This window comes from Penicillium antarcticum (assembly GCF_028974205.1).
Source record: "Penicillium antarcticum strain IBT 31339 chromosome Unknown utg000006l_segment0_segment0, whole genome shotgun sequence".
Classification (NCBI taxonomy): domain Eukaryota; kingdom Fungi; phylum Ascomycota; class Eurotiomycetes; order Eurotiales; family Aspergillaceae; genus Penicillium; species Penicillium antarcticum.
Window position 1 is genome coordinate 1,303,409 of NW_026695304.1, and position 23,071 is coordinate 1,326,479.

General features: G+C 48.5%; 9 protein-coding genes across 9 annotated transcripts; 4 read left to right on the plus strand and 5 right to left on the minus strand.

Annotated features, from left to right (window-relative positions):
• Window positions 1-380: 380 nt before the first annotated feature.
• N7508_006568 (uncharacterized protein) lies at window positions 381-2,019 on the plus strand (the record flags this gene model as incomplete). The annotated part of the gene is made up of 3 exons (XM_058464634.1): window positions 381-477; window positions 535-585; window positions 698-2,019. The coding sequence occupies 3 exons, from the start codon at window positions 381-383 to the stop codon at window positions 2,017-2,019; spliced, it is 1,470 nt and encodes a 489-aa protein (XP_058318487.1).
• A 376-nt stretch (window positions 2,020-2,395) lies between these two features.
• Window positions 2,396-3,455, minus strand: N7508_006569 (ribosomal RNA processing 1 family protein; the record flags this gene model as incomplete). Its single annotated transcript, XM_058464635.1, has 3 exons — window positions 2,396-3,186; window positions 3,243-3,350; window positions 3,410-3,455. 3 exons carry the CDS (start codon window positions 3,453-3,455, stop codon window positions 2,396-2,398), a joined length of 945 nt encoding a protein of 314 aa, XP_058318488.1.
• Window positions 3,456-4,162: 707 nt separating this feature from the next.
• Window positions 4,163-9,135, plus strand: N7508_006570 (uncharacterized protein; the record flags this gene model as incomplete). The annotated part of the gene is made up of 8 exons (XM_058464636.1): window positions 4,163-5,694; window positions 5,747-5,830; window positions 5,879-5,938; window positions 6,013-6,202; window positions 6,286-7,707; window positions 7,760-8,163; window positions 8,228-8,853; window positions 8,912-9,135. 8 exons carry the CDS (start codon window positions 4,163-4,165, stop codon window positions 9,133-9,135), a joined length of 4,542 nt encoding a protein of 1,513 aa, XP_058318489.1.
• A 491-nt stretch (window positions 9,136-9,626) lies between these two features.
• Window positions 9,627-10,825, minus strand: N7508_006571 (uncharacterized protein; the record flags this gene model as incomplete). The annotated part of the gene is made up of 3 exons (XM_058464637.1): window positions 9,627-9,773; window positions 9,831-10,603; window positions 10,801-10,825. 3 exons carry the CDS (start codon window positions 10,823-10,825, stop codon window positions 9,627-9,629), a joined length of 945 nt encoding a protein of 314 aa, XP_058318490.1.
• A 356-nt stretch (window positions 10,826-11,181) lies between these two features.
• Window positions 11,182-13,412, minus strand: N7508_006572 (uncharacterized protein; the record flags this gene model as incomplete). Its single annotated transcript, XM_058464638.1, has 2 exons — window positions 11,182-13,147; window positions 13,198-13,412. Coding segments are annotated over 2 exons (2,181 nt in total), but the record flags the coding sequence as incomplete, so codon positions are not given.
• A 694-nt stretch (window positions 13,413-14,106) lies between these two features.
• On the plus strand, window positions 14,107-16,014 carry N7508_006573 (uncharacterized protein; the record flags this gene model as incomplete). The annotated part of the gene is made up of 1 exon (XM_058464639.1): window positions 14,107-16,014. The coding sequence occupies one exon, from the start codon at window positions 14,107-14,109 to the stop codon at window positions 16,012-16,014; it is 1,908 nt and encodes a 635-aa protein (XP_058318492.1).
• Window positions 16,015-16,534: 520 nt separating this feature from the next.
• On the plus strand, window positions 16,535-17,003 carry N7508_006574 (uncharacterized protein; the record flags this gene model as incomplete). The annotated part of the gene is given in 3 exon segments (XM_058464640.1): window positions 16,535-16,626; window positions 16,637-16,647; window positions 16,735-17,003. The coding sequence occupies 3 exon segments, from the start codon at window positions 16,535-16,537 to the stop codon at window positions 17,001-17,003; spliced, it is 372 nt and encodes a 123-aa protein (XP_058318493.1).
• Window positions 17,004-18,008: 1,005 nt separating this feature from the next.
• Window positions 18,009-19,166, minus strand: N7508_006575 (glycoside hydrolase family 16 protein; the record flags this gene model as incomplete). The annotated part of the gene is made up of 3 exons (XM_058464641.1): window positions 18,009-18,671; window positions 18,735-19,009; window positions 19,067-19,166. 3 exons carry the CDS (start codon window positions 19,164-19,166, stop codon window positions 18,009-18,011), a joined length of 1,038 nt encoding a protein of 345 aa, XP_058318494.1.
• Window positions 19,167-20,859: 1,693 nt separating this feature from the next.
• On the minus strand, window positions 20,860-21,663 carry N7508_006576 (CE1 family esterase; the record flags this gene model as incomplete). The annotated part of the gene is made up of 1 exon (XM_058464642.1): window positions 20,860-21,663. The coding sequence occupies one exon, from the start codon at window positions 21,661-21,663 to the stop codon at window positions 20,860-20,862; it is 804 nt and encodes a 267-aa protein (XP_058318495.1).
• Between the last annotated feature and the right edge of the window lie 1,408 nt (window positions 21,664-23,071).

Here is a 23,071-nt window from a genome sequence, read left to right on the forward strand (position 1 = left end):
AGCTATAAGCACCAATTTGGCTAACAGTTAAAAGCAACCCTACTTACGTTTATCAACACGGGTCCCTCGAGGCCATGTTTATGTTTGCAATCATAAACAACACATTGTTATCAGAAAGTCAGGGTATGTTTGCCCTACGGGTTTTAAACTGCACCTTTCATCGAGCAATATAAGCTCCCTATATGTTAGATTAAATTCAGTATTCTACTTCTATCGGCCTATAAATCATATAGTTATTCTCGCAGTAAACTTTCCAATTGGACCTGAGCAGCAGGGACGGGCCCACCGGAACTCCGCGGCTCCCGATATTAGCTGCATATCTCTTTGTTACTTGAGCATATCTTTATCCCCTCCCTAACATGATCTAGACATCTATCATCATGTCCACCACAGACACCGCGCAAGATGCGCACGATTCAACCCTGAAAGTCGACTCCGTATCCCTGACACTGGGCACCGATTCTCTCCTCATCATCGGTACTTTGCGCCAGCCCATAAGCCAGCTCTTTGTCCAAGGCTAACGAGATATACCAGACGACCGTCCAGCTCGTCCAAACCGTCGCTGTTGTGGTCTACTCAAGTCATGTAAGATAACCAAAGCAACTGCACAGACCTGTTCCCAACCCGCTCTCGCGCCCTCTGATCGGCGCGAACCTGCCCTGTACCTATATTAGTGCTAACCTCGGCTTATTGACAGCGTCCCAAACCACACACGCCATCTCGCTTTACAACGTTCTCGGCGCGGAAGTCACAGCATCCAACATCGTCATCGCCTACGCGCAACCAGCCGGTAAGGACGATGTAGCCGTCGCAACGGTTCAATACCCCATCGCCGAAAAAGAAAAAAAAGCCGTCGAGGCGTGGGTTGTGAAATTGGTTGATCAAGCTTATGGCAAGGCAATGCGTGGGAAGAAACTGAAGGTCTTGATCAATCCCTTCGGTGGCAAAGGCGCAGCGGCCAGTCTGTACCAGAGGTATGCGGCGCCGGTCTTTGCAGCTGCAAATTGTCAGGTTGATCTGCAGAGCACCGAGCACCGCGGGCATGCCATTGATATCGCAGAGAATCTCGATGTCGATGCTTATGATGCCGTCGTTTGTTGCTCAGGTGATGGGCTGCCGTATGAGGTTTTCAATGGCCTTGGTAAGCGGCCTGATGCCCGGACTGCGCTGGTGAAGACTGCTGTTGCTTTGCTTCCTTGTGGTTCTGGCAATGGGATGACGTGGAACGCCTTCGGCACTGGAAGTGTCTCCATTGCTGCTCTGGCTATTGTCAAGGGACTGAGGACGCCGTTGGATTTGGTTTCCATCTCACAGAAAGATTCGCGCACGCTCTCTTTCCTCTCCCAGTCTTTCGGTATTGTTGCCGAGTCGGACTTGGCCACTGAAAACATCCGGTGGATGGGCGCTCAGCGGTTCACCTACGGTTTCTTGGTTCGCCTGATGCGGCAAACGATATGGCCATGCGACCTGACCGTAAAGGTGGATATTGGCGACAAGGAGGCCATTAAGGAGCATTATGCTACGTGGTCCACGCGCCCTGAGGAGTCGGATGTCGATACCAAACGTCTCGAGGCTGCGGCACAGTCACCAACACTACCAGAGCTCAAGTACGGTACAATTGCAGACGACGTGCCAAGTGACTGGCAAGTTGTTCCAGGCGAAACGATGGGCAACTTCTATGCCGGAAATATGGCAATTGTGTCGAAGGACACAAACATGTTCCCAGCTACCCTACCCAACGACGGACTGATGGACGTGATCACCATTGACGGCAGAGTCAGCCGTGGCACCGCAATCACAATGATGAACGAGATCCCTAGTGGGCGCTTCTTCGATATGCCAGAGCTTAATATCCGCAAGGCATCTGCGTTCCGTCTTGTGCCCCACCAAAAGGAAGGGTACATTAGCATTGATGGCGAACGTGTGCCCTTTGAAGCGTTCCAGGCTGAAGTCCACCAAGGGCTCGGCACGATTCTCACCAAGTCGGGTCGCCTCTACGAAGCAGAAGGACCTCGTTAATAAATGTTCTCAATTTTGCATCCCGAGCGTCGTCGAAGGGGCTGCTGAATACCGCGTTGTTTCTTTCGACTGTGATATATACGCTCGATGCTTTCCATGTCTTTGCATTCTCTCAATGATACCCTAGCGCAAGAGACTTGGTGTTTTGTCGATTTGTTCACTTGTATTAGACAATTGGTGCTCTGTGGCCAGACTGTATATTATAACACAATGAAGCAGACATATCAATGCATACAACGTTCTTGTAATCTGTATACTTGTAGGCCTATGGCTACAAAAACTTCAACTCCAATATCATGATTGGTATGGTATGATCGCTACCACGCTGTGCAATGAATTCATTTTGTTTATACACAATTCCATAAATACAAAACATCTACTCATCACCGAAACCACCCCACTCCTCCTCTTCACTATCATCTTCCTCAGACTCCCTCGTCCGAACACCCCACTCAACAAGACGATCATCATTCAAAGCCTCAGCAGCCCTCGTACGAACAGGCTTGTAAGGACTTTCGGTACGCAGCTTCTCCAATGGCCGCAGGATAAGCTCCATAGGAACATCACTCTTAATCTTCCGCTTCGGAGACTCCTCATCGCCCACCTCCTCAAACTCAAGAACCTTCTCCAACTCATCAACCCAAATATCAACAAGATGGTAACGAAGCCCATCAGGGCCATGAGGCATAGGCACGAAATTAGGATCACCCTCGTCCTTCGACTGGTCAGGATCGTAGTTCAAAGGGCAGAGAGGACCCTCCTCAATGATGGAGATATAAGCGGCCAGATCGGGGAATTTGGCCTCCTCGTTTTCTTCGCCGTTGGTATTGACGTCTTCGGTGGTCTCGGCCTCGACCTTTGTCTGCTTCTTCTGCTTCTTGCCGCGGCCTGCCTTGGCGGCATCTTCGCGCTTGCGCTTCTTCCCATCTGCCTTTGTTGTTGTGTTCTTCACTAGCAGTTCGAATGCAATGCCTACGTAGCAGCGGATCAGAAAGAGGTACTTGTCCAGTCGGAGGCGGTCTAGTGAGTGGAATTCTCGGCCGATGGTTATCCAGAAGGCGCGCAGGAAGCGGTGCAGGGTTGCTTGGGGGAGGGTTGGGACGAGGGAGTAGGAGAGTGCGCGGGCGAGGGCTTGTTGTGTGAGGGGTCGGTCAGAGTGGTAGAAGCCTGGGAATTGTTAGATTGATGGGATCTTGATTTGTAGGTTCGGTGGTCGTTCTTACAGAAGAACAGTCCTTTCCACAGCTTGAGGAGGTCGATGAGGGTCAGATCATTGCGCGAGCGCAGGAACTGGGTGAGAGAGTCAAGGGCCTTGTCGCGGACCTTGCGGTCTGAATAGAAGGAAATTGATTAATTTTGCACAGCTCATTTGTATAGAATGATCACATACCGCTAGAGCCAAGCTCCCTCACAAAGGGAGTTTTTTGGCCGTCCATAGTAAGATTCTATGGGATCGGCAATTGGGGCTTTCTTATTGTGGAGATATTGCAGCCGCTGATATCTAGAAAAGTACAGAAAGACTGCCTTCAGATAAATGTGTTCAGGAGATCAACTCCAAACTCGAGATCGAACTGCCTTGAGCGGAGTCTGCGATAAATTATTTTTTTTTTGGATAGATGTTTGCACTGTTTGCTGGTAAGCTCCACTGTGCATCATTTTCCGTTGCGGCCTGAGGCAGAGACGTCGCCTCACTAAAGACAGCAGACTACAGTATATTTTTCACTTTTTGACTACCCAAGGCATATCATGGGGCTCAAAGCTTCAACCAGCCAATATGAATGCTCTGTTTTGCGAAATTTCTCAGGTACCAATTAATGCATGTAGCATCTTGACTTGCCATTTCTGCATCCGGCTTGCCGAGTCTCCATCATTGGAAGCACTGGGTGTTGACATCACGACTACTATTTTTGCCAAATAAGATCACAGAATCCTTGGGTAAACAACTTCCTAGTCTATATTAGGGACCTGAATGCTACACAAACATATTACAGGCTTGATCCACCGAGATGTCCAGTACTTTAGGAATACATCTTTAGTCCACTTCCCTCTGAATTCCGTACTTAAAAGTCAATTTTCCTTGATTGTTTAACTCTATAACTTCCTAGAGTATACCGGTTGAAATTCAACACCAATTTCATCTGCCATGGCGCAACAAGGGGAAGACCACGATGCCATCAAGCCCTCCTCCAAGGACGATGGCAACGAGTCACAGGCAGGCTCTGATTCACCTACAAATGTGACTCCCTCACAGGAAAAGCGTCATGGAATGGTTTTCGACTACATTCGCCCTGAGGACCGTGCCGAGCTGTCTCGAATCGCATCAAATTTCCCTCGGCACCGTGCCACCGACTCTGACATGTCTGGAATGACAGCCGTCGAACGCAAAGATACACTAGAGGATATCGATATAGGAAGCCCGGTTCTTGATCCTACGAGCGATCAATTCGACCATTACAAGTGGGCCCGCATGATGTTGAAGCTGATGGACAAGGAAGGTGTTCCTGTCCGCAAATCATCTGGTGTCGTTTGGGAGAACCTCAATATAACCGGCTCAGGATCTGCATTGCAGTACCAGAACAATGTGGGATCGGTCCCGTTGGCGCTGTTTCGGCCCCAGGAATACATATCTTGCGGGCGCCGTACGCCGCAGAAGAAGATCCTTCGCAATTTCGATGGTGTTTTAGAGAGCAGCGAGTTGTTGATTGTCCTTGGACGTCCTGGGAGTGGTTGCTCGACTTTTCTCAAGACCCTTTCTGGTGAGCTTCACGGACTGAAACTCGACAAAGAGTCGGATATCCAGTACAATGGCATTCCTATGGAGAAGATGCACAAGGAGTTTAAAGGAGAAGTTCTCTACAATCAGGAGGTTGACAAGCACTTTCCCCATCTCACCGTCGGCCAGACGCTCGAGTTTGCGGCTGCGGCTAGGACTCCTGAGCATAGGTTAAATGGGATCAGCCGGGCTTGTTACGCCAAACATATCACTCAGGTAGCCATGGCTGTGTTGGGATTGAGTCATACATACAACACCAAGGTCGGAGATGATTACATTCGCGGAGTATCTGGAGGTGAGCGAAAGCGAGTCAGCATTGCTGAGATGGCACTTTCTGGAGCCCCCGTAGCAGCATGGGATAACAGCACTCGAGGCTTGGATTCCGCCAGTGCCTTGGAGTTTGCCAAATCCCTGAGAGTATCCGCAAACCTCATCGGAAGCTGCCACGCAGTTGCAATCTACCAGGCCTCGCAGGCAATCTACGATATCTTCGACAAGGTCATTGTCCTATATGAAGGCCGAGAAATCTTCTTTGGTCCTTGCAATCAAGCAAAAGACTATTTCTTGGAGATGGGCTGGGAGTGTCCCGCGCGCCAAACTACTGGTGATTTCTTGACCTCTGTCACAAATCCACAGGAGCGCACTGCTCGCGAAGGCATGGAGAACAAAGTTCCTCGCACCCCTGATGACTTTGAGAAATACTGGAAGAGCAGTTCTCATTATGCCTCACTGCAGAAAGCCATTGCTCTATACCGAGAGGAGTATCCGCTTGGCGGAGAGGCTGGGAAGAGCTTCAATGAGACGAAGAGACTACGGCAGGCAAAGCATGTTCGGCCCAAGAGTCCATATGTCATTTCTATTCCTATGCAGGTTAAGCTTTGCACAAAGAGAGCTTATCAAAGGTGTGTTTCAGGACTTGACCTTCGATGTTATCACGACTAACGCTATTTCTAGGATTTGGAACGACAAGCCTTCTACGATGACAACTGTCATTGGTCGTATCGTCATGTCTTTGATTATTGGATCGATTTATTTCGGGTAAATTCATTTCTCCTGTCATCTCGGACATGTTGCTTATACATACAGAACCCCCAACGCATCCGCAGGATTTCAAAGTAAAGGAGCGGCACTCTTCTTCTCTGTTCTGTGAGTACCTCTTGATAATCTCTCTTGGGGCTGTTTTCTTGGGTGGAATGGACCAGACTGATAATTCTATTCAGAATGAACGCCCTCATCAGTATCACAGAGATCAACTCTCTCTATGACCAGCGACCAATAGTTGAGAAACAAGCCTCTTATGCCTTTGTTCATCCATTTACAGAGTCGCTAGGAGGGATTGTCGCTGATATACCTGTCAAATTTGTATCAGCCGTGGTGTTCAACATCATCTTCTACTTTTTGGCCGGTCTGGTAAGTCAAAAGAAACCCCAAACTATCTTGGTTGACATGTCTGTTTTTTGTCCTCTTTGTGGCCCGTCTAAGAGAGTATACAGCGATATGAACCTTCCCAATTCTTTATCTTCTTCCTCTTCACCTTCCTAAGCACCCTCGCGATGTCAGGTGTCTTCCGAACGCTAGCAGCATCCACGAAAACCCTCGCACAAGCCATGTCTCTAGCCGGAGTGATTGTTCTAGCAATCGTCATCTACACGGGCTTTGTGATCACAGTCCCAGAAATGGTCGTCTGGTTCAGCTGGATCCGATGGATCAATCCAGTCTACTACACCTTCGAAGCATTGATCGCAAACGAGTTCCATGGTCGTCGCTTTACATGCTCGCAATTCATCCCTGCTTATCCCAGCCTCACAGGTGATTCGTTTATCTGTGCCGTGCGAGGTGCTGTAGCGGGTGAAAGAACCGTTTCTGGCGATGCCTATATTGAAACCCAGTACAGTTATTCCTATGCGCATGCATGGCGCAATCTGGGTATCTTGATTGGGTTTTGGATCTTTTTTATTTCGCTGTACCTGCTCGCGTCGGAGTTGAATTCATCTACCTCTTCCAAGGCTGAGTTCTTGGTTTTCCGTCGAGGTCATGTCCCTGCCCATCTGCGAAATCTCAGCAAGGGAGAAGGAAGTACCAGTTCAGCCGAGGTTAAGCAGGAGAAGCATTCGGAAGAAGCGAGAGACATTTCTGCTATCCCAGCTCAGCATGATATCTTTACCTGGAGAAATGTCTGCTATGACATCCCAGTCAAAGGAGGCGAACGACGTCTACTTGATAATGTCTCCGGCTGGGTGAAACCCGGCACATTAACAGCTCTAATGGGTGTATCAGGTGCCGGAAAAACTACCTTGCTCGATGTCCTGGCTAAGCGTGTCTCTATTGGTGTTGTCACCGGTGACATGCTGGTCAACGGTAAAGCCCTTGATACCAGTTTTCAGAGGAAAACAGGCTATGTTCAACAACAAGACTTGCACCTTCCAACTAATACTGTCAGAGAAGCACTTCGGTTTAGTGCTTTGTTGCGACAACCTAAAACTGTTTCTAAGAAAAAGAAATACAGCTACGTCGAAGAGGTCATTGACATGCTTGGTATGCAGGACTTTTCAGATGCCATTGTCGGTACACCTGGAGAAGGATTGAATGTTGAACAGAGGAAACTGTTGACAATTGGAGTTGAGCTAGCTGCAAAGCCTGCTCTTCTTATTTTCCTTGATGAGCCTACCAGCGGATTGGACTCGCAAAGTTCATGGGCTATCTGTGCTTTCTTGCGAAAGCTCGCTGAGCACGGCCAAGCGGTTTTGTCGACGATTCATCAGCCCAGTGCACTGCTTTTCCAGCAATTTGATCGTCTTCTTTTCCTCGCCAAGGGAGGACGAACTGTCTACTTTGGTCAGGTTGGAGACCAATCCCGGACACTACTTGATTACTTCGAGAGCAATGGGGCCAGGGCTTGTACTTCACAAGAAAATGTAAAACCCAACCACTTCAATGTTCAAGCCACATCTACTAACAAAAAGCCAGCCTGCCGAATACATGCTTGAAATCATTGGCGCCGGCGCATCCGGAAAGTCAACTCAAGACTGGGCCCAAGTATGGAATCAAAGCCAACAAGCCAAAGACGTCCAGTCTGAGATTGACCGCATCCACGATGATCGAGCTGCAGCAAGTACCAGCGAAGAAGGAGAATCCCAGACAGGCGAATACGCAATGCCATTCACTTCACAGCTATGGCACGTAACCCACCGATCCTTCCAAGGGTTCTGGCGTGAACCATCATACGTATGGGCAAAGATCATGCTAGCAACAATGTCGGGACTGTTCATCGGATTCACCTTCTTCAAACCAGACAGTTCCCTACAGGGATTCCAAGATGTCTTGTTCAGCGCGTTCATGCTAACATCGATCTTCTCAACACTCGTGCAACAGTACGCAAACAATTCCATAATCCATTCCCTCTCGAACTAAAAGAAACTAATACATCTCACCCAGGATCATGCCCAAATTCGTAGTCCAACGCTCCCTCTACGAAGTCCGCGAACGCCCCTCAAAAGCCTACTCCTGGGGCGCATTCCTAATAGCAAACGTTATCGTCGAAATCCCGTACCAAATCCTCGTTGGAGTCATCAGCTGGGCATGCTACTACTACCCAATCTACGGCTCAGGACAAGCATCTCACCGCCAGGGCCTGATGCTACTATTCGTGGTGCAGTTCTACATCTTCACATCGACTTTTGCATCACTGGTAATTTCGTCTCTGCCAGACGCCGAAACAGGTGGTACCATCGCCACGCTCCTGTTCATCATGACTTTGACCTTCAACGGTGTTATGCAGCCGCCGAATGCCCTGCCCGGATTCTGGATCTTCATGTATCGCGTCTCGCCGTTGACTTATCTCATTGCTGGTCTTACGGCGACGGGATTGCATGGTCGGCAGATTCAGTGTGCGGATGCCGAGCTTAGTGTTTTTAATCCCCCGTCTGGGTTGTCGTGTGGTGATTATCTTGCGCCTTATCTGCAGGTTTCTGGTGGTCAGCTGTATAACCCTGCTGCTGTTAGTGGATGTCAGTATTGTCAGTTGCAGAATGCGGATCAGTATTTGTCTGCTAGTAATATCTGTAAGTGCTACTTCTACAAGGCCCAATTCTTATTGTCCGATACTGACTTGTTTTATAGTCTACAACGAACGCTGGCGCAATTTCGGTCTCGGTTGGGCTTATATCGGTTTCAATATTGCTGGTACTGTTCTGCTCTACTACATGTTCCGCGTTAAGCATTACAACCCTACCTCGTTAGTGCGTGGTATTGGAAATGGCGCTACGTTCTTGTGTCGGGTGTTTAAGAGACGTTCTGGACAGACGCCGAAGGGCAAGGAAGCTGATAATGGTCGGTTGGTTTAATTCGTCTGGTGTTGTATTGTTTCAAGCTCGAATAGTTTCATTAAAGTGCATTTATTTTACATAATTCTGTAAATCGGAGGCGTTAGTTTGGAATAGTTGATATCATTCAGCTACCATCGGATGCATTTAGATGTAGCAAAAACCAATAGAATTGAGAGGATTGCAAGATCATGACTTATATCAGACTCGCTGCGGGTCGTTTCATAAGACGCAGATCTTATGCCAAAGATCAGTCTGCTTTCGTATTAAAGAAGGATAAGCAAACCGGGAGAGCGGATGCCGAAGTAAATTGAGATTGACGCATCAGGTGGAGTTGAAGCAATAAGTGAAAGACGAGGGGTATTGTGCAATAAGATCAGACGAGAGAGCAAAACGCCAGAACGCTAGATATCCAATAAATGGAAAGGTGGGAGTAAAGCAGACAAAAAAAGGAAAAAATAGTCTGGAGCAGACTTGCACTCAAGGAATGATGGCCTTCAGCAGTCCTAGGATCAACGACGAATACCTGACCCATTAGAAAGTGAAACGACCAAAGCATTGACAACATCGCCAACCTTCCACCCTTGATCAAGCAACGACTGCTGCTCCTTGAGCAAATGGCCAAGATAAGCAATTCGAACACGCGCATTGTCCGCAAGCTACTACACAGTTAGCATCATACCCTTGAAAGAAGCACGAAGATATTCAAAACTCACCTCAGCCTCCTGATGCACCCTCCTCGCCAAAAAGCCAACAGTTTGTCCCTTCCCAACAGAAAGCACCAAATCAGGCCCACCGCGATCACTCAATCGCGCAAGCACGCGGATCAAATCCCGCTCACTAGTCTTCCCCTTTTCATCTCTCCTGCGCTCAATCTCGCGCTCAATGAGCTCATCCCCAGAAGCATCGTCAGTGGCAAGCTTCCTATCATGGATTCCATTATCATCAAGCTCATCTTCATCATCCTCGTCCCCATCCCCAGCATCACCAAGATCCCGCTCCGAAACAGTCGCATCCGTATCGGGCGTGACAACTATATTCTCAGGATCACTAACAATACACTGTGGAAGCCGATAAAGCACCCCCTGCTGGTCATAGCACCCCTCGCACAGATCACCAGTGGGAACCGTAATGCCCGCTGCATCGACGATACTCTGCGCGGTGGCTAGATCGCCCGCGCGCATGAGCAGTATCGCGCTCGCAACTGCAGCCCATACCTCTGAACGGCCTGTTACGCGCGTTTCGAAGAACTCGGTGCGTTCGCGGTCTAGTTGGGCGCGGGTCCAAGTTCGGCGTTTGCTGTACCAGACATGGTGGCGCACGGGTTCGTTGTAGTGTTCATTTAATGGTAAATTTGGAGCACGTCTGCTGCGTCGGTTGCGATTTCTTGATGTTGGCGTTGTGGGGGTTGTGTCATTGCGGTTTGTTGCGGTTGTATGGGTCTGGGGGTGATGGTTGTGGGCGTAGGGAGAGTCTTGCTGGTCGTCATCTGACGGTACGGAGGAGCAGCAGCCCTGTAAGGAGGTATCTTGTTAGTTTTGTCTTTGTGTGTCTTGGAGTTGGGGTCGAGCTGCGGATCGGTCTGGTTGTGAAGGGCGCTGGTCGTGTGACGTCCCATAAGTGCCAAGCAATGGGATGCGATCTCAGATATATTGCAGGGTTGGGGGGATACAGGGACACTCTTACCATCTTGCATGTCCAGAGCCTCCATAAGTTGAGGGGAGTGTCGAGAGGGGAGAGTGACGGAGCTAAATTAGAGCAGAGCACGGACCGCAAGGATGACTTCAGAGTGGATGACTTCAGAGGGAACCAGGTACGAGGTGGAATGGGGAGAGTAAGCCATTAGGGGGAATGAGAGAAATGAAACAGGCAGAAGGATCAGGAAATCAAGACCAAGGAAAACAAATAGGGACTCTGGAATTGTACATTCCAAACATATGCGCGCATCTTGTCTCTATACTACACTGGGACACACGGCCTCAAATGATCGACAATGCTTAGTTATTGAGCTTTGACCCCAAGGGTCCTATCGATATTTACAATATATGATGTGGTAATATGCTCTATTTATTCATCTTCATCATCACTACCAAAGATAGCTTTGAATACCGCATCACCAGGTCGCTCTGCCTCCAGGGCATCGTTGCGCTCTGGTTCAACTGCCGGACGAGGAGGCTCAGGAGCTGAAGATTGACCAGTGGCACCAGGAATATGACCGAGCGACTCCATAAGAAGCTGGTTCATGACGTCTTGGGAAATCAACTCCTTGGGTCCAGTGTTAGCTCCAGGGTCAGCCTGATATCCGGCAGACTGGAACCGTGTGCCTGATTGAGACTCGGATGCGCCAGGTCGTTCGCCAGGATCAAGCTGTACATGTGCCGGAGGTTTTATATTGAAACGTTTGCATAGTAGACGTGATGGGTAGAATGATATCGTGCTTCGGGTCATTTGGCCAAACATGCCAATCTTGGCTGCTGCCACTGCTGGGGTATCGGGCTTCTCGGCGGGTCGACTGAGGAGAGCATCCGCAGATTCGGGGGCATCTGAGGCGGCCTGTGGTGCGGAGGATGCCGAGGTAAATCGGGATGCCATGACTCCAGACATGGGTTTGAAAACTTCTGCAGCTCGGCCGAACTCTTGCATCTCTGTGACCCATTCATCTGTGTTGGAACCTTCGACCCGTTCTGGGAGAGTTTCGCGAAGCCCTGCACTGACTTCAAGGAAGACCCGATAGCGGGCACGCTTCTTCTCATCCTCTGAATAGGGCATCCATCCACTTACAGTGCGTTTTAAGGCCTGGACCGCAATCTGCTTGTCAAGTTTCGGGACAAGATCCCAGAGGTCCTTGCGCCTCTGTGATTCGGGAACCTCATATCCCTTGGGAGCCTTTTCTCCCAAGGCGGGGGGTAAGTTTTGGTTGCCAGTGAGTTTGGCGATCCGATCTCGCGCCTCAGGCGTCATCCAATCAAAGATTGATTTCCCTGGCAATTGAGCCTCACCTAGAAGAGCTGCTCTCGATGTCGGGTCAAGTGATGAGGCTTTGGCGGCGTCGGCTGTTGATGTGTAATTTGATCCGTCCCGTTTTGTAGACGAGAATTCTTTTGCTGATTTCCAGCCCTCTGGTATTACTGGTGGATCGTAGCGCTTGTCGCTAGAAATCGACAAGCCTGCCATGCCCTCAGCAAGAACGAACCCATCCAGTGGTAGACGCCCATCGCGGCATTTTCTAAATCCTCCGGTTCCTCGTGAAGCTGCCAGTTTCTTCGAAATGAACACCGGCTTTGAATTGAGGAGAGGGTTGGATGATGCGATTGTTGGTTTTCCATCATCCGATTTGCCCTTCTTCTTTTTCTTCTTGTCCCCTCCAATAGTTTTGTTATATGAGATCTGCGGGCCCAAAGAGTAAGGATCCTCGTCGTCTGATCCAGTATCATTGAGTACTCCAACCCCAAGCCCACCCCGCCGTGAGTTCTTCGGTTTGGAGGGCTGGGATTTCCCTTGGATAGCTAGCCGCCCACCGAAAAAAGAATCAGATTCCTCGTTATCATTGGTTTGCTTGCGCGTATTTGAATCGGATAGGCGCGCTTCTCCCTCAAACCCAAGGCCTGTGCGGTCGGTTTTGCGCACAAAGGCAACCAACGCCGGGTTTTCAGGCGCAAAGAGATATGTCGGCTCAGCATCACCGCCGGATGCAGCACCCTCCTCCAAATTGGCCTTGCGACGGACTTTAGGACCTATTCCTTGTCCCTCGCGCCATCCCATCTTTTTCAGAAGCTGGATTCCCTTGGTCTCGCCCCCGGTTTTCAAGACATCCATGAGCCCTGCTCGCCTTGTAGAGTCATTCTCGGTCGACCCGAATCCGGTAAAGTCGTCTGCGGTCTGGAGTTTTCTGGAGTCTTCCTGTTCCCGCAGATCATCCTCGTCCATATAATCCTCGGGTCGTTGCTCCTGCGCCTTCTCGGCGCGCTTCTGTCGAGACGATACGAATGTTGCGGGAGTCCATCCCTCTTTCGATCCGACGGAGTTAAAATACCTAGAGAATGTCAGCGATTGCGCCGAGCTTCTGAGTATTGTGAAATTCACCCCGCGCTGAATCCACCAGTGAATGCACCATGTAGGCGCTTCCTCCCTCTTTCATCAGTCACTTCCTGTTTCCATATTGGTACGAAGGAGCCGTCATCGCGAATGCTGTCATCGAGTGGTGGTAGTGGAGTTCCATAGAAGGCGTATGGTGATTGCTGTTGTTGAAGTTCGGCCTCGAGCGTGGCACGAGTACGTTTGGTTGCCATGGCTATCGAGCCTGGGAAGTATCAGCCATCGAGGGTGGCCACCGCATTTGCGAGATGCGAAAGTTGATATGTTGCGATAGTTCTTGTCTGAGCTCGTCGCGATGTGGGCCTGAGGCAATATGTCTGATTATATAATATATTAGTCATGTCGCGTGACTCGGGCCGTGAAGAAAAGTTTTAAGTCTGTTGACGTTCAACGATCAATTCAGATCTTCAACGATCTTTCTATCAAGTTGTTCTCAATTATATTGATTGTTCAATATGGAGTAATTCTGCATATATTGTACAATATGCCTTATCTCTCCAGTCGCCAAAAGAAGCCTCTTCTCAGACGTTGTGACTAGCGCGGCCCACCAAACACGAGGTCAAATCAACAAACCTTGTTCGCCCCATGTACATTTGCACCCCTGTGCTTTATAGCTTGCCCACCTTGCATTTCTGAGATATGCATAGGCATAGATATATCAAGTATCACATTACACATAACTATAGATCCAGGGCTGCTTATCAAGAACAATACATGTAAGAATAGCGATTTGGGCTTTGTTGTAAAAGGCCGGGACCCATGGCACGGGCTTGAACTACATTAAGGGGGCAAAGGCCTCTTTTTTCCTACCCCACTGTTTTTTATTCTTCATGTCTTCGTAGTCTTTGCCCCTGCTTTCAGGATCTGCTCCCCAGATTCTGGGGGTTTTCTTCCAGGATGCTGTCTTTCACCCGCAGTCGCAAGTCTTATTACCTCCTGTTGGCGTGCGCGGCGACATCGATCTGTCTGATCAACCTGTTCTATCTGACAGAGACAGTAGACAATCACCGCTTGTCCGGGTTCACCTTCTTCGGAAAACCAAAGCCTGTGGGGGAATATGCGCACGATGGACACCCGATTGTCAGTCTTATGCGAGAGGCCAACCGCCAATGGCTGGCGTACGATAACAGTCGCTCTACAAATTTCCGCCGGACTGTGGCCAAGTACCGTGAGATCCATGGTAGACACCCACCCCCAGGCTTTAAGGAGTGGTACATGTTTGCGCGCAAGAAGAATGCGCACAATGTGGACGACTTCCAGCAGATCAGTGGCGACTTGCGACCCTTCTGGGCGTTAGCTCCAGCCGATATCCGAAAAATGGCAGCCAAGCTCCAGAACAGCGACGGGATTGCTGGTGTACGTATCCGAAACCACAAGGTTTCTATCGATATGGAAAGCTGGCGGCCGGAGACCTTGCGCGATTCCATCAAACGTATAGCGAAGTTTCTTCCAGATATGGACATTGCGCTCAATGTTATGGACCAGCCTCGAGTCATGGTTACCTATAATGACACACAGGAATATCTCCGTACTGAAGCACTGAGCAGAAGTCTGCCGAGCGATGCGCTGGATCAATTCACTTTGGGAATGGATTATCTGTATGGGAAAGACTCCACCATTGAGGGCGTGGAGCCAGAATGGTTTTCGATTGCAGGACGACCATACATGAGCTTTGCCAATGAATCCTGTCCGCCTGGTTCCCCTGCTCGCGCCAACATCTCGACCAAGGATGCCGACAAGCTTTATAAGTCGCCGTCGGCTGGCTTCATTACTAACTTCACGGCCTCTTCGGATCTGTGCACGGTCGGTCCTGTTCTCGGAGACAGCCATGGATTTTTGTTCTCGGCTTCTAGCAATATCATTTCGAGGAAGTTGCTTCCGGTCTTTAGCGAGTGCAAGGTCAGCGTGAACAATGATATCCTGTTCCCCGCGAACATGTATTTCATGAACGATAAGCGATATGTCTATAATCCGCGCCACGACAACGAATGGGAGGATAAATCCGACACTCTCCTCTGGCGCGGCGTTACCTCTGGGGGAGTTCAGCTCGCGGACAATTGGCACCGACTACACCGCCAACGCTTCGTCCAGGCTGCCAACAGCACTGAGATGGAATCACGGACGGTTCCGATTCTAGCGGAGAACAACATGAAGCAATATCGAAACTTCTCCGATTTCAGCCCTAGCAACTTTTCATTGGATCACTTCGATGTCGGCTTCACTGAAGCCTGGGGCTGCATTCCTGACTGCTCCTTCTACGACGATATCTGGACATACAAAGAGCCAAAAGACTTCAGCCAGCAATTCAAATCAAAGTACCTTGTCGATATCGACGGACACAGTTTTTCCGGCCGCTGGCGTGCCTTCCAGCACAGCAAATCCCTAGGCATCAAAGCCACCATCTTCCGCGAATGGCACGATTCCCGACTCTTCCCCTGGCGCCATTTTGTTCCGATGGATAATCGCTACGATGACCTATACGCATTGATGACTTATTTCATTGGTCTCGGTAACTCATCATCCAGCACATTGCCTGCGTCCGGAGAGCCATACGTTCAAAGCCACGACTTTGAGGCTGAAGTGATTGCCGCTCAGAGTCGGGAGTGGGCGCAGCAGGCACTGCGCAATGAAGATCTTGAAATTTATCTGTATCTTCTTCTGCTTGAATATGGTCGCATTACGGATGACAACCGCGATAGCATTGGGTACAGTGGGGACGGAAGCGAGCTAGATCATTTTGATGCGCAATACCCTTTTTCTATGCCCATACAAATGGTCGTTGGTGATCATCCTGATACCCCATGAACATCTTCTTGTATACTTTTGTTTTCATATTGATTGATCTACTGCTGTGAATATCACGCATCTATCTATGTTTAATGACCAGACCACTTATTCCTCTCATTAGTCTCTCTCGATTCAACCACCGAAATGCAGTACAAAACCATAAAAACACACGATTAATACTTTTTTCATGGACACTGTTATTAGTGCAAGCATGCCTGTGCCACCCTGGGCAGGACTAAAATTAGAAATGACAGGGATAGAGCCGCAACGTCGATCCCGCACTGACTTCATGTTACCCAAGCCCAAGCTCTCTTGTGACTTGCAATAAATGGTATTAATAGCAAGACATAGTTTGAGGGCTTGCATTGGTGTAAAAGAGCTGGAAATTCTCACGGCTTCATATTGAAACCACCAACAACTATATCCTTCAGTCTTAACCCCAAACTGCCTCCACGGGCCACAAAAGCCACCATATTGACGTTATTTTCTACACATGGCTATCAAGTCCCCAAAGAGAGGCCTCGACGATTTATAACAGATGGATTCAAACTTATCCCGGCAGAAACTCAAGATATCGAATAACAAATATCCAATTACAGTCCCCGATACTACCCAGTCCACATCGGCAAGGTATTCCAAGATGGCTTCCAAGTACGCGCAAACTCGGCTTGAAAAATTGCTCTACGGCATGGCCAGCCGGAGATATGACGTTTCTCTACCCATTGACTCAATCCCTAGTAGCCTTGTCTCTTGCCTGTGGCTATATTAATAGTGAACGCAGAGAAAAAAGATACGTCGCCTTGAAGGTGAATATCCCCAACTCAATGTTTCACCACAAACTCCCTTTCTTCGAAAATATATATGTCTTGAGTATTTTCATGTCGGACGAGAAAACATTCGCAGCTTCTACGAGTCATTCACTGTCACTAGCCCAGATGGGTCGCACATCCCGCATTCGGAAGGCTGGGTGGCTTTCAAAGAGGGCCTCCGAACAAGCGGCTTTGTAAAGAGATGGTAAAAGAAGTTCTCATTGAGGAGAGTCAGGCGCTCAACTTCCTACATGTAGAGTGCGGGGCATACATGTCGGTATAAACATTCATGTTTCTCATCCCACATCCTTTTCTGTGCTGATGCATTCATATACACATATGTCCGTCCTGGCAACTTACTAGCCTACGCTGACGAGTATCAAGCCCACATATTTCAGATAATGGATGGTCATGATATGGAATCACCGTCAACGCGTCAACAAGTCTCGGAGAATCGAATGAGATATGCTTCGCACGCACTTATTACCAAAGAGGGCCCTTTGAAAGAGTGTGATTTCGGGGAGTCGAGGATTGGACCCGGTCAGCCCATACATTGAGGATTTCTAGCATTACCAGTAGGGGAAGCTAAATCCTCTGTGCCACGGCCATAGGGAGGAGACTTCAGGCGTCAATTGAGGTCGAGGATACACAAGACCACGAGAGAAAAAAAAGAAATTGCTGTGCATCATCCGTGAATCGAACACGGGCCTCGTCGATGGCAACGACGAATTCTACCACTAGACCAATGATGCTAGTTGATGTGTGGAGTACGCCATTTGTGTTACAAGAGCAAAATCCGCTAGCGCCATTTCTTGGTGGGGTCGTCACATTTTGCATTTCTCCCTTCTTAACATTCTGAGACAACGTTTTCGAGTAGTTACTCTTCAGTTGAAGTAGTTCATAACTAAATTGCTACCTATCAATATGGTTATATGTTTTCCAAATCCAATTGAGCTTATGTGTTGCCATAAAATAGCATCAAGCAACGAGGCGCGTCAAAATATATAACCGGCAGCGGCAACGTCTACAGAAAGAAGCAAATCAAAAGACAAATTCGCTAAGAGAATTAGCAAGAGACATTAAGTCTAAGCTAGGTAGATAAATATATCACAAAAAGGAATGTCACGAAGCAGAAAGACACAAAAGTCTCAGGTCTAAACACCTCCACTCACAAACATAGATCCATAATACAACCCCAGCCTCCTAGAACTGCACAAATCCAGCAACAAGGGAGACAGCAGCAATGACAAAGACGGAAGTGTAGTACGAAGCCGATGCACCAGACACATAGCTAACAGAAGAAGCAGCCGAAGAAGCCGACGAAGAAGAGGAAGCAGCAGTAGAAGAAGCTCCCATGGCAGTAGAGGACGCCTCAGCAGAGGAAGAGGCAACGCCCGAGCTCGAGGCCAAGTTGGTAGAAACATTAGTTCCGTTAGTAGCCTTGATGCTAGTATAAGCACCGGTTTTATCGGTGTACTTGTACGCCTGGGCGGGGTTGTAGTTGATGATGTCGACAGACTCAACGTACATCGAGAAGGGTCCCTCAGTGTAATCGGTCTCGCCACCGGCCCATTCGATTGTGCCTTCGGAGTTGTCGGGGTCACCACCGGCCCAGATACCGATGCGGATGCGCATGGGGGTCTGGGGGTAGTTCTTGCCGTTCAATGCGTCGGAGTACTCAAGGGTGCGGACGACTTCACCGTCGAGAAGCCATTCGATGCGCTCGCTTGTCCAGTCGATGGAGTAGGTGTGGAAGGTCTCCTCTGGTGTGGTGACGGTTACGGTTGTGCCGCGGTCATAGGAGGTTGTGTTTCCCTTGCCAAAGTAGTCGGTTTGGATCTCGGTGCTGTAGGTACTAATTTGCTCCTGTGGAATGGGTTAGTGGGTTTTGGTTTTGAAGGTGAGTTGATATAGTAGGGAGGGACTCACCCAGTCAATCTCATCGAGGTCATCGGATTCGAGAATCCAGGTACTGATAATGCCAGTACCATTGGCAGCTCTCATCTTGACATCAATATGGCCGAAGAAAATGTAGAATTCACTCTCGATCGTAGGGGCGTCACCCTGCTCCGAGACGGTGAACTTGGCTCCCAGGTCGGTGGTTGTCACGGTGCCAGCAGTGGTGTTCCAGCGGCCCATGGAGCCAGAGGTGAAGTCAGTGTTGAGACGGTACTTGTTAAGACCGGTATCAGCGGAGCAAGTCTCTAGAAACCAATTGTCAGCGTTGTTTTTCTAAAAAGAATCTTGGATATAATGCATACTCTTGAGAGGGTTGCAGCTGGTAGTAGTCTGGGCAGCACCAAGCTGAGCAGTTGCAGCCAGGGCGACAATGGCCCACTGGTAGTAAGACTTGAAGACCATATTGAAGCAGATACTATCAACGAAAGACGAAGTATACAGGATGAACGAGAGAAAGGACGAAAGAACAGCGATCCTCCGGGGATTATAGGCAACGCAAACAGCCTTAACGAACAGACGACAATATATGCAAAAACATGGAATCGTACTTAGTCTTATTCTTAGACGTTGCGTGTCAAACCCGATCTGTTGCCCCCCGACCTTGGATCATCACATCCATCCACGACGCAGATTGCAGATAATACCATTCAGAAACCGCCATTGGCCCCGCTGCCAGGAACTATGGTGGATCACAGCACATTTTGATTAGTAGCGAGGTTATAATTAATTGATGCATCCACCAGAAAAGCTTGGATGGGGGATGACGGGGGCAGCTTGCGTGGTTGGCCCCAACTGAGGAACTAGCGGGAAGGGCTACGTATACCCGTGAAAATATTTTTCCCGACACTTTTTTTGTTAATATCAATGAATCTGTCTAAGATTTGTGGATGGATCAGAGTATAGAGGAGTTGTTCTCCAATAAAATCTATATGTGCTCCAATTAAATCGTCAGGTTGAGTTGACGTTGAAGATCTAATGTCCACGGATAGATACCTGCTTCTCGGATATAATATTATCACGGCCAAATTGCGGTGTCCGATCTCCGATTCGGCCTAGAAATCCTTTTCTTGATGCCTAACTTGGTCTCCAATTGGAAAACATGACCTATCAAATGTAAGTCAGGCCATATATGCACACTGTAGCAATGTGAATTTATCCGTGATTGAGTGATCCTGACCTCTTGCCGAAGCGAAGCGGGCTATAGATGCCACAATGAGATGGATCTATATGCGAAAAAACCCCTTTATGCTGGCATCTGTCACTTTGCCATCTGTATGAAGATGGAGCAAAAAAAAACATACAACAGTAAGGATTCGCTAGTGGTCACCCACCTAACTACTAACTTACCGGCGTGTGGCTTAAGTACGGCTGAGCGGACGGGAAGCCCTGTTCTCCACACCCTGTGGTCGTATGTACTTTCTTTAATAAAAAAGGTAATAATAAAGGACTGGTGCTTTACGAGCCTATCTACGCTTTCGGTTCAAGTAATAGTTCCCAATAAAATCGGAGCCTATCACGCAGCTAATACGAAGTCAATAGCGCCAACAATCTTGGAGCCCGCCCTGGTGCGAATAATGTGCTGAGCTTGATCTAGAAATGAGACAAGACTTCGATCCGGATTCAATTTGCTTCAGGTCAAAATGCAGGCTAAGCAAGACTATTACTTTCTGTCTCAACCTAGTAATCTAGCTAGTAAACTAGGCGTTTCTATGAAAGAGCAATTATGCAGGGCAGCATCGATTAACGGAAAACAATAACTATAAGCTCCCTCTGCGCTTTCAGTTGCAACAATGTAGCTAGAACATACAGCCGTAGTACAAACTTCTCTTTATTTTTCAAGCGACAGCAAGTAGACCGAAGACGTCTAGTAAGATCAAGAATCGGGCAAGAAGGATATGTGTGTGTGTGTGTATTAGACAAGGGGTTTATTTCGGAAAGGATGATTTATAGAGTCAGCAGGCAAGAACAGCGGTGTTAATTAAGGAAGAAACTCTCTCTGGAGAACTAGCTAAATTTGTACTAAGTAACCTAGTTAGTGTTATATTCCCAAGAGAAACTTAACAAATTCCCGTCCTATCAAGCACTAACCCCAACTTCAAGCATCCATGAAAAACTTCCAAGTAGCATCCGGAGCCAGAGAACTTTGAACGCCCAAGGGCGCACCAACATGTCCCCCATCATATGCAATAAAGGAAACTGGCTTGGAGCACCCTTGAAAGTCCGTTCGAACGGAACCGCCACTCCCAGATCCAGGCTTGCCGATGTTGGCTGGCTGGCATTTGTTGTTCTCAACAAACTTATTTGCCAGACTCACACCCCCATCAAATGGCAGCACTGGGTCGTTGATCCCATGAATGCCCAAATAAGCAATAGGATCATTACCTCCATCACATCCACTAATGACACCACCGCTCAACACGCTCACAGCCTTGAATTCCTTTGCCCGCGAACAGGCAAGTGCATAACTCATCCCACCGCCCCAACTGAAGCCTGTCGCAAAACGAGAGCTCGAGTCTACACAGAGATCACCCTCGACTTGCTGGATGATGGCGTCGATAAGGGCCACATCTTCGCCGTTGGTGTTGGCCCAGCCAGCGTTCTTGCCGTTGGGAGCTACTAGGATTGCGCTGCCCTGCGCTCGGCTTTCGAGACCATACCATGGTTGTATGCTATCGCCATTGACGACGGAGTACATGTTTCCGCCTCTCCAGTGAAGAGTAAAAACAAGGTGATGTGGTGTGTTTGGATCATAGTTGTCAGGGACCTTCAGAATATACTCGCGGCCATTGATATTGTGGACTCCATTGGTGAGAGTGGGACTTTTGCCGCAGCCCGAGGATGCAGCGGCATTGACTGAGCCTAGAAGCCCTAGGGCCAGGAGGGTAGGGAGGAGGATCATTGTTAACTGACAAAAGGTTGATATGACAGATGAAGGAGTTGTGATTAATTGAAAGATTGAAAATGAGCGTCATGGTCGTTTTTATACATGCTCTTTGAGTTCCATGATTAAGCGGCGACCGTGATCCCCAAAATTTACTTCCTAAAGAAGAACGGAGCTCTAGGAGATCATTCTCCGAGTAGTTAGATGTCCGTTTTCATGATCATCATCCACGGCGGGTGTCTTGCCAGATACAGCAACAGCCTGTAAGGATCCCAGCCGGGTAAATCTCGTGCAGTGGCCGAGAATGATTGTCACAGAAAGATACCTTATGGGTCGAAACGTTGCCAAGACACGGATACGTTGACCTTGTTTCTTCAGTCGGAGAATTGCTAAGAGGAGATGAGATGTACTATTCAGGGTCCAGATCACCGTCGAGCATATTGTGGGGCAAAAAGGTTGGAGCAGATTTAACCAAGAATTCAATCAGCATGTTTTAAATAAACAGTCACAGGGTAGCTTTCGAAAACCCCTGTTTCTATGGACGGACATGTACCCCAGATCAGGCTATATTCCTGCTCACTCTGTAACAGACCCTGTAGCCGAAAGTCCAGTCAGCGCAGCCAAGAGTTCTGGTTTCTAGCCTGCCTATCATATCATTTCTTGATGCGTAAAATGAAGTGAGAGGTTCACATGCCAAGATTCTCTCGGCAATTGGTGGGCATCATTCCTGCCGACAATTATACCGAAGAAATCCTAAGCTATGAAGCCTTCAGACTCATCTACGCTCAGGCTTTGCCTAGTAGCCCCTTGCGATACCTGATGTTAGATTGTATTGCTACAACAGCTCATAGACCTTGTTAGCCCAAGGCGGTATATGTCGCTTTCATGGAATGAACATAGGATAGAATATAAGCCCTTTTTCTCGGAGCTCAGCCTTGCAGACCCGCTTTTACTGCGGTTTCAAGGTGAGACTCCGGGAGCGCAAACAAAACAAACCATCGAACCCGACGCAACCGCTACAACGTATCTCTATATTTTAGGCTGTTCAAAGTCCAACAAACACAGGAATATATACCAGAGCATGAAGTCATAGTGTTCCATTTGTCCGTAGTGTTATGTAGCGCCCGCCGGGTCTATCAGCCTTTTCTAGTAGGCTGTTGGAATGCCTTCTTTCGATACGCTAGTCCCTTCCTTTTGTAGATATAAAGTGATATCCTAAATAAAATTAGTAAATATGTTTTAAATGCTAAATACCTACCGTAGGATGTTCCGAAGGAATTGTGGACTATAGAAGACGTAGATCCCCGTGACGTGATCGACGAATGACATTAATATAGACAACCTCTACCCCAAGCCATTGTGCTAGTCTCGAAAGCGCTTGGGGCATGATTTAAGAAGAGGTATGATTAGGGTGTTCGTATATGAC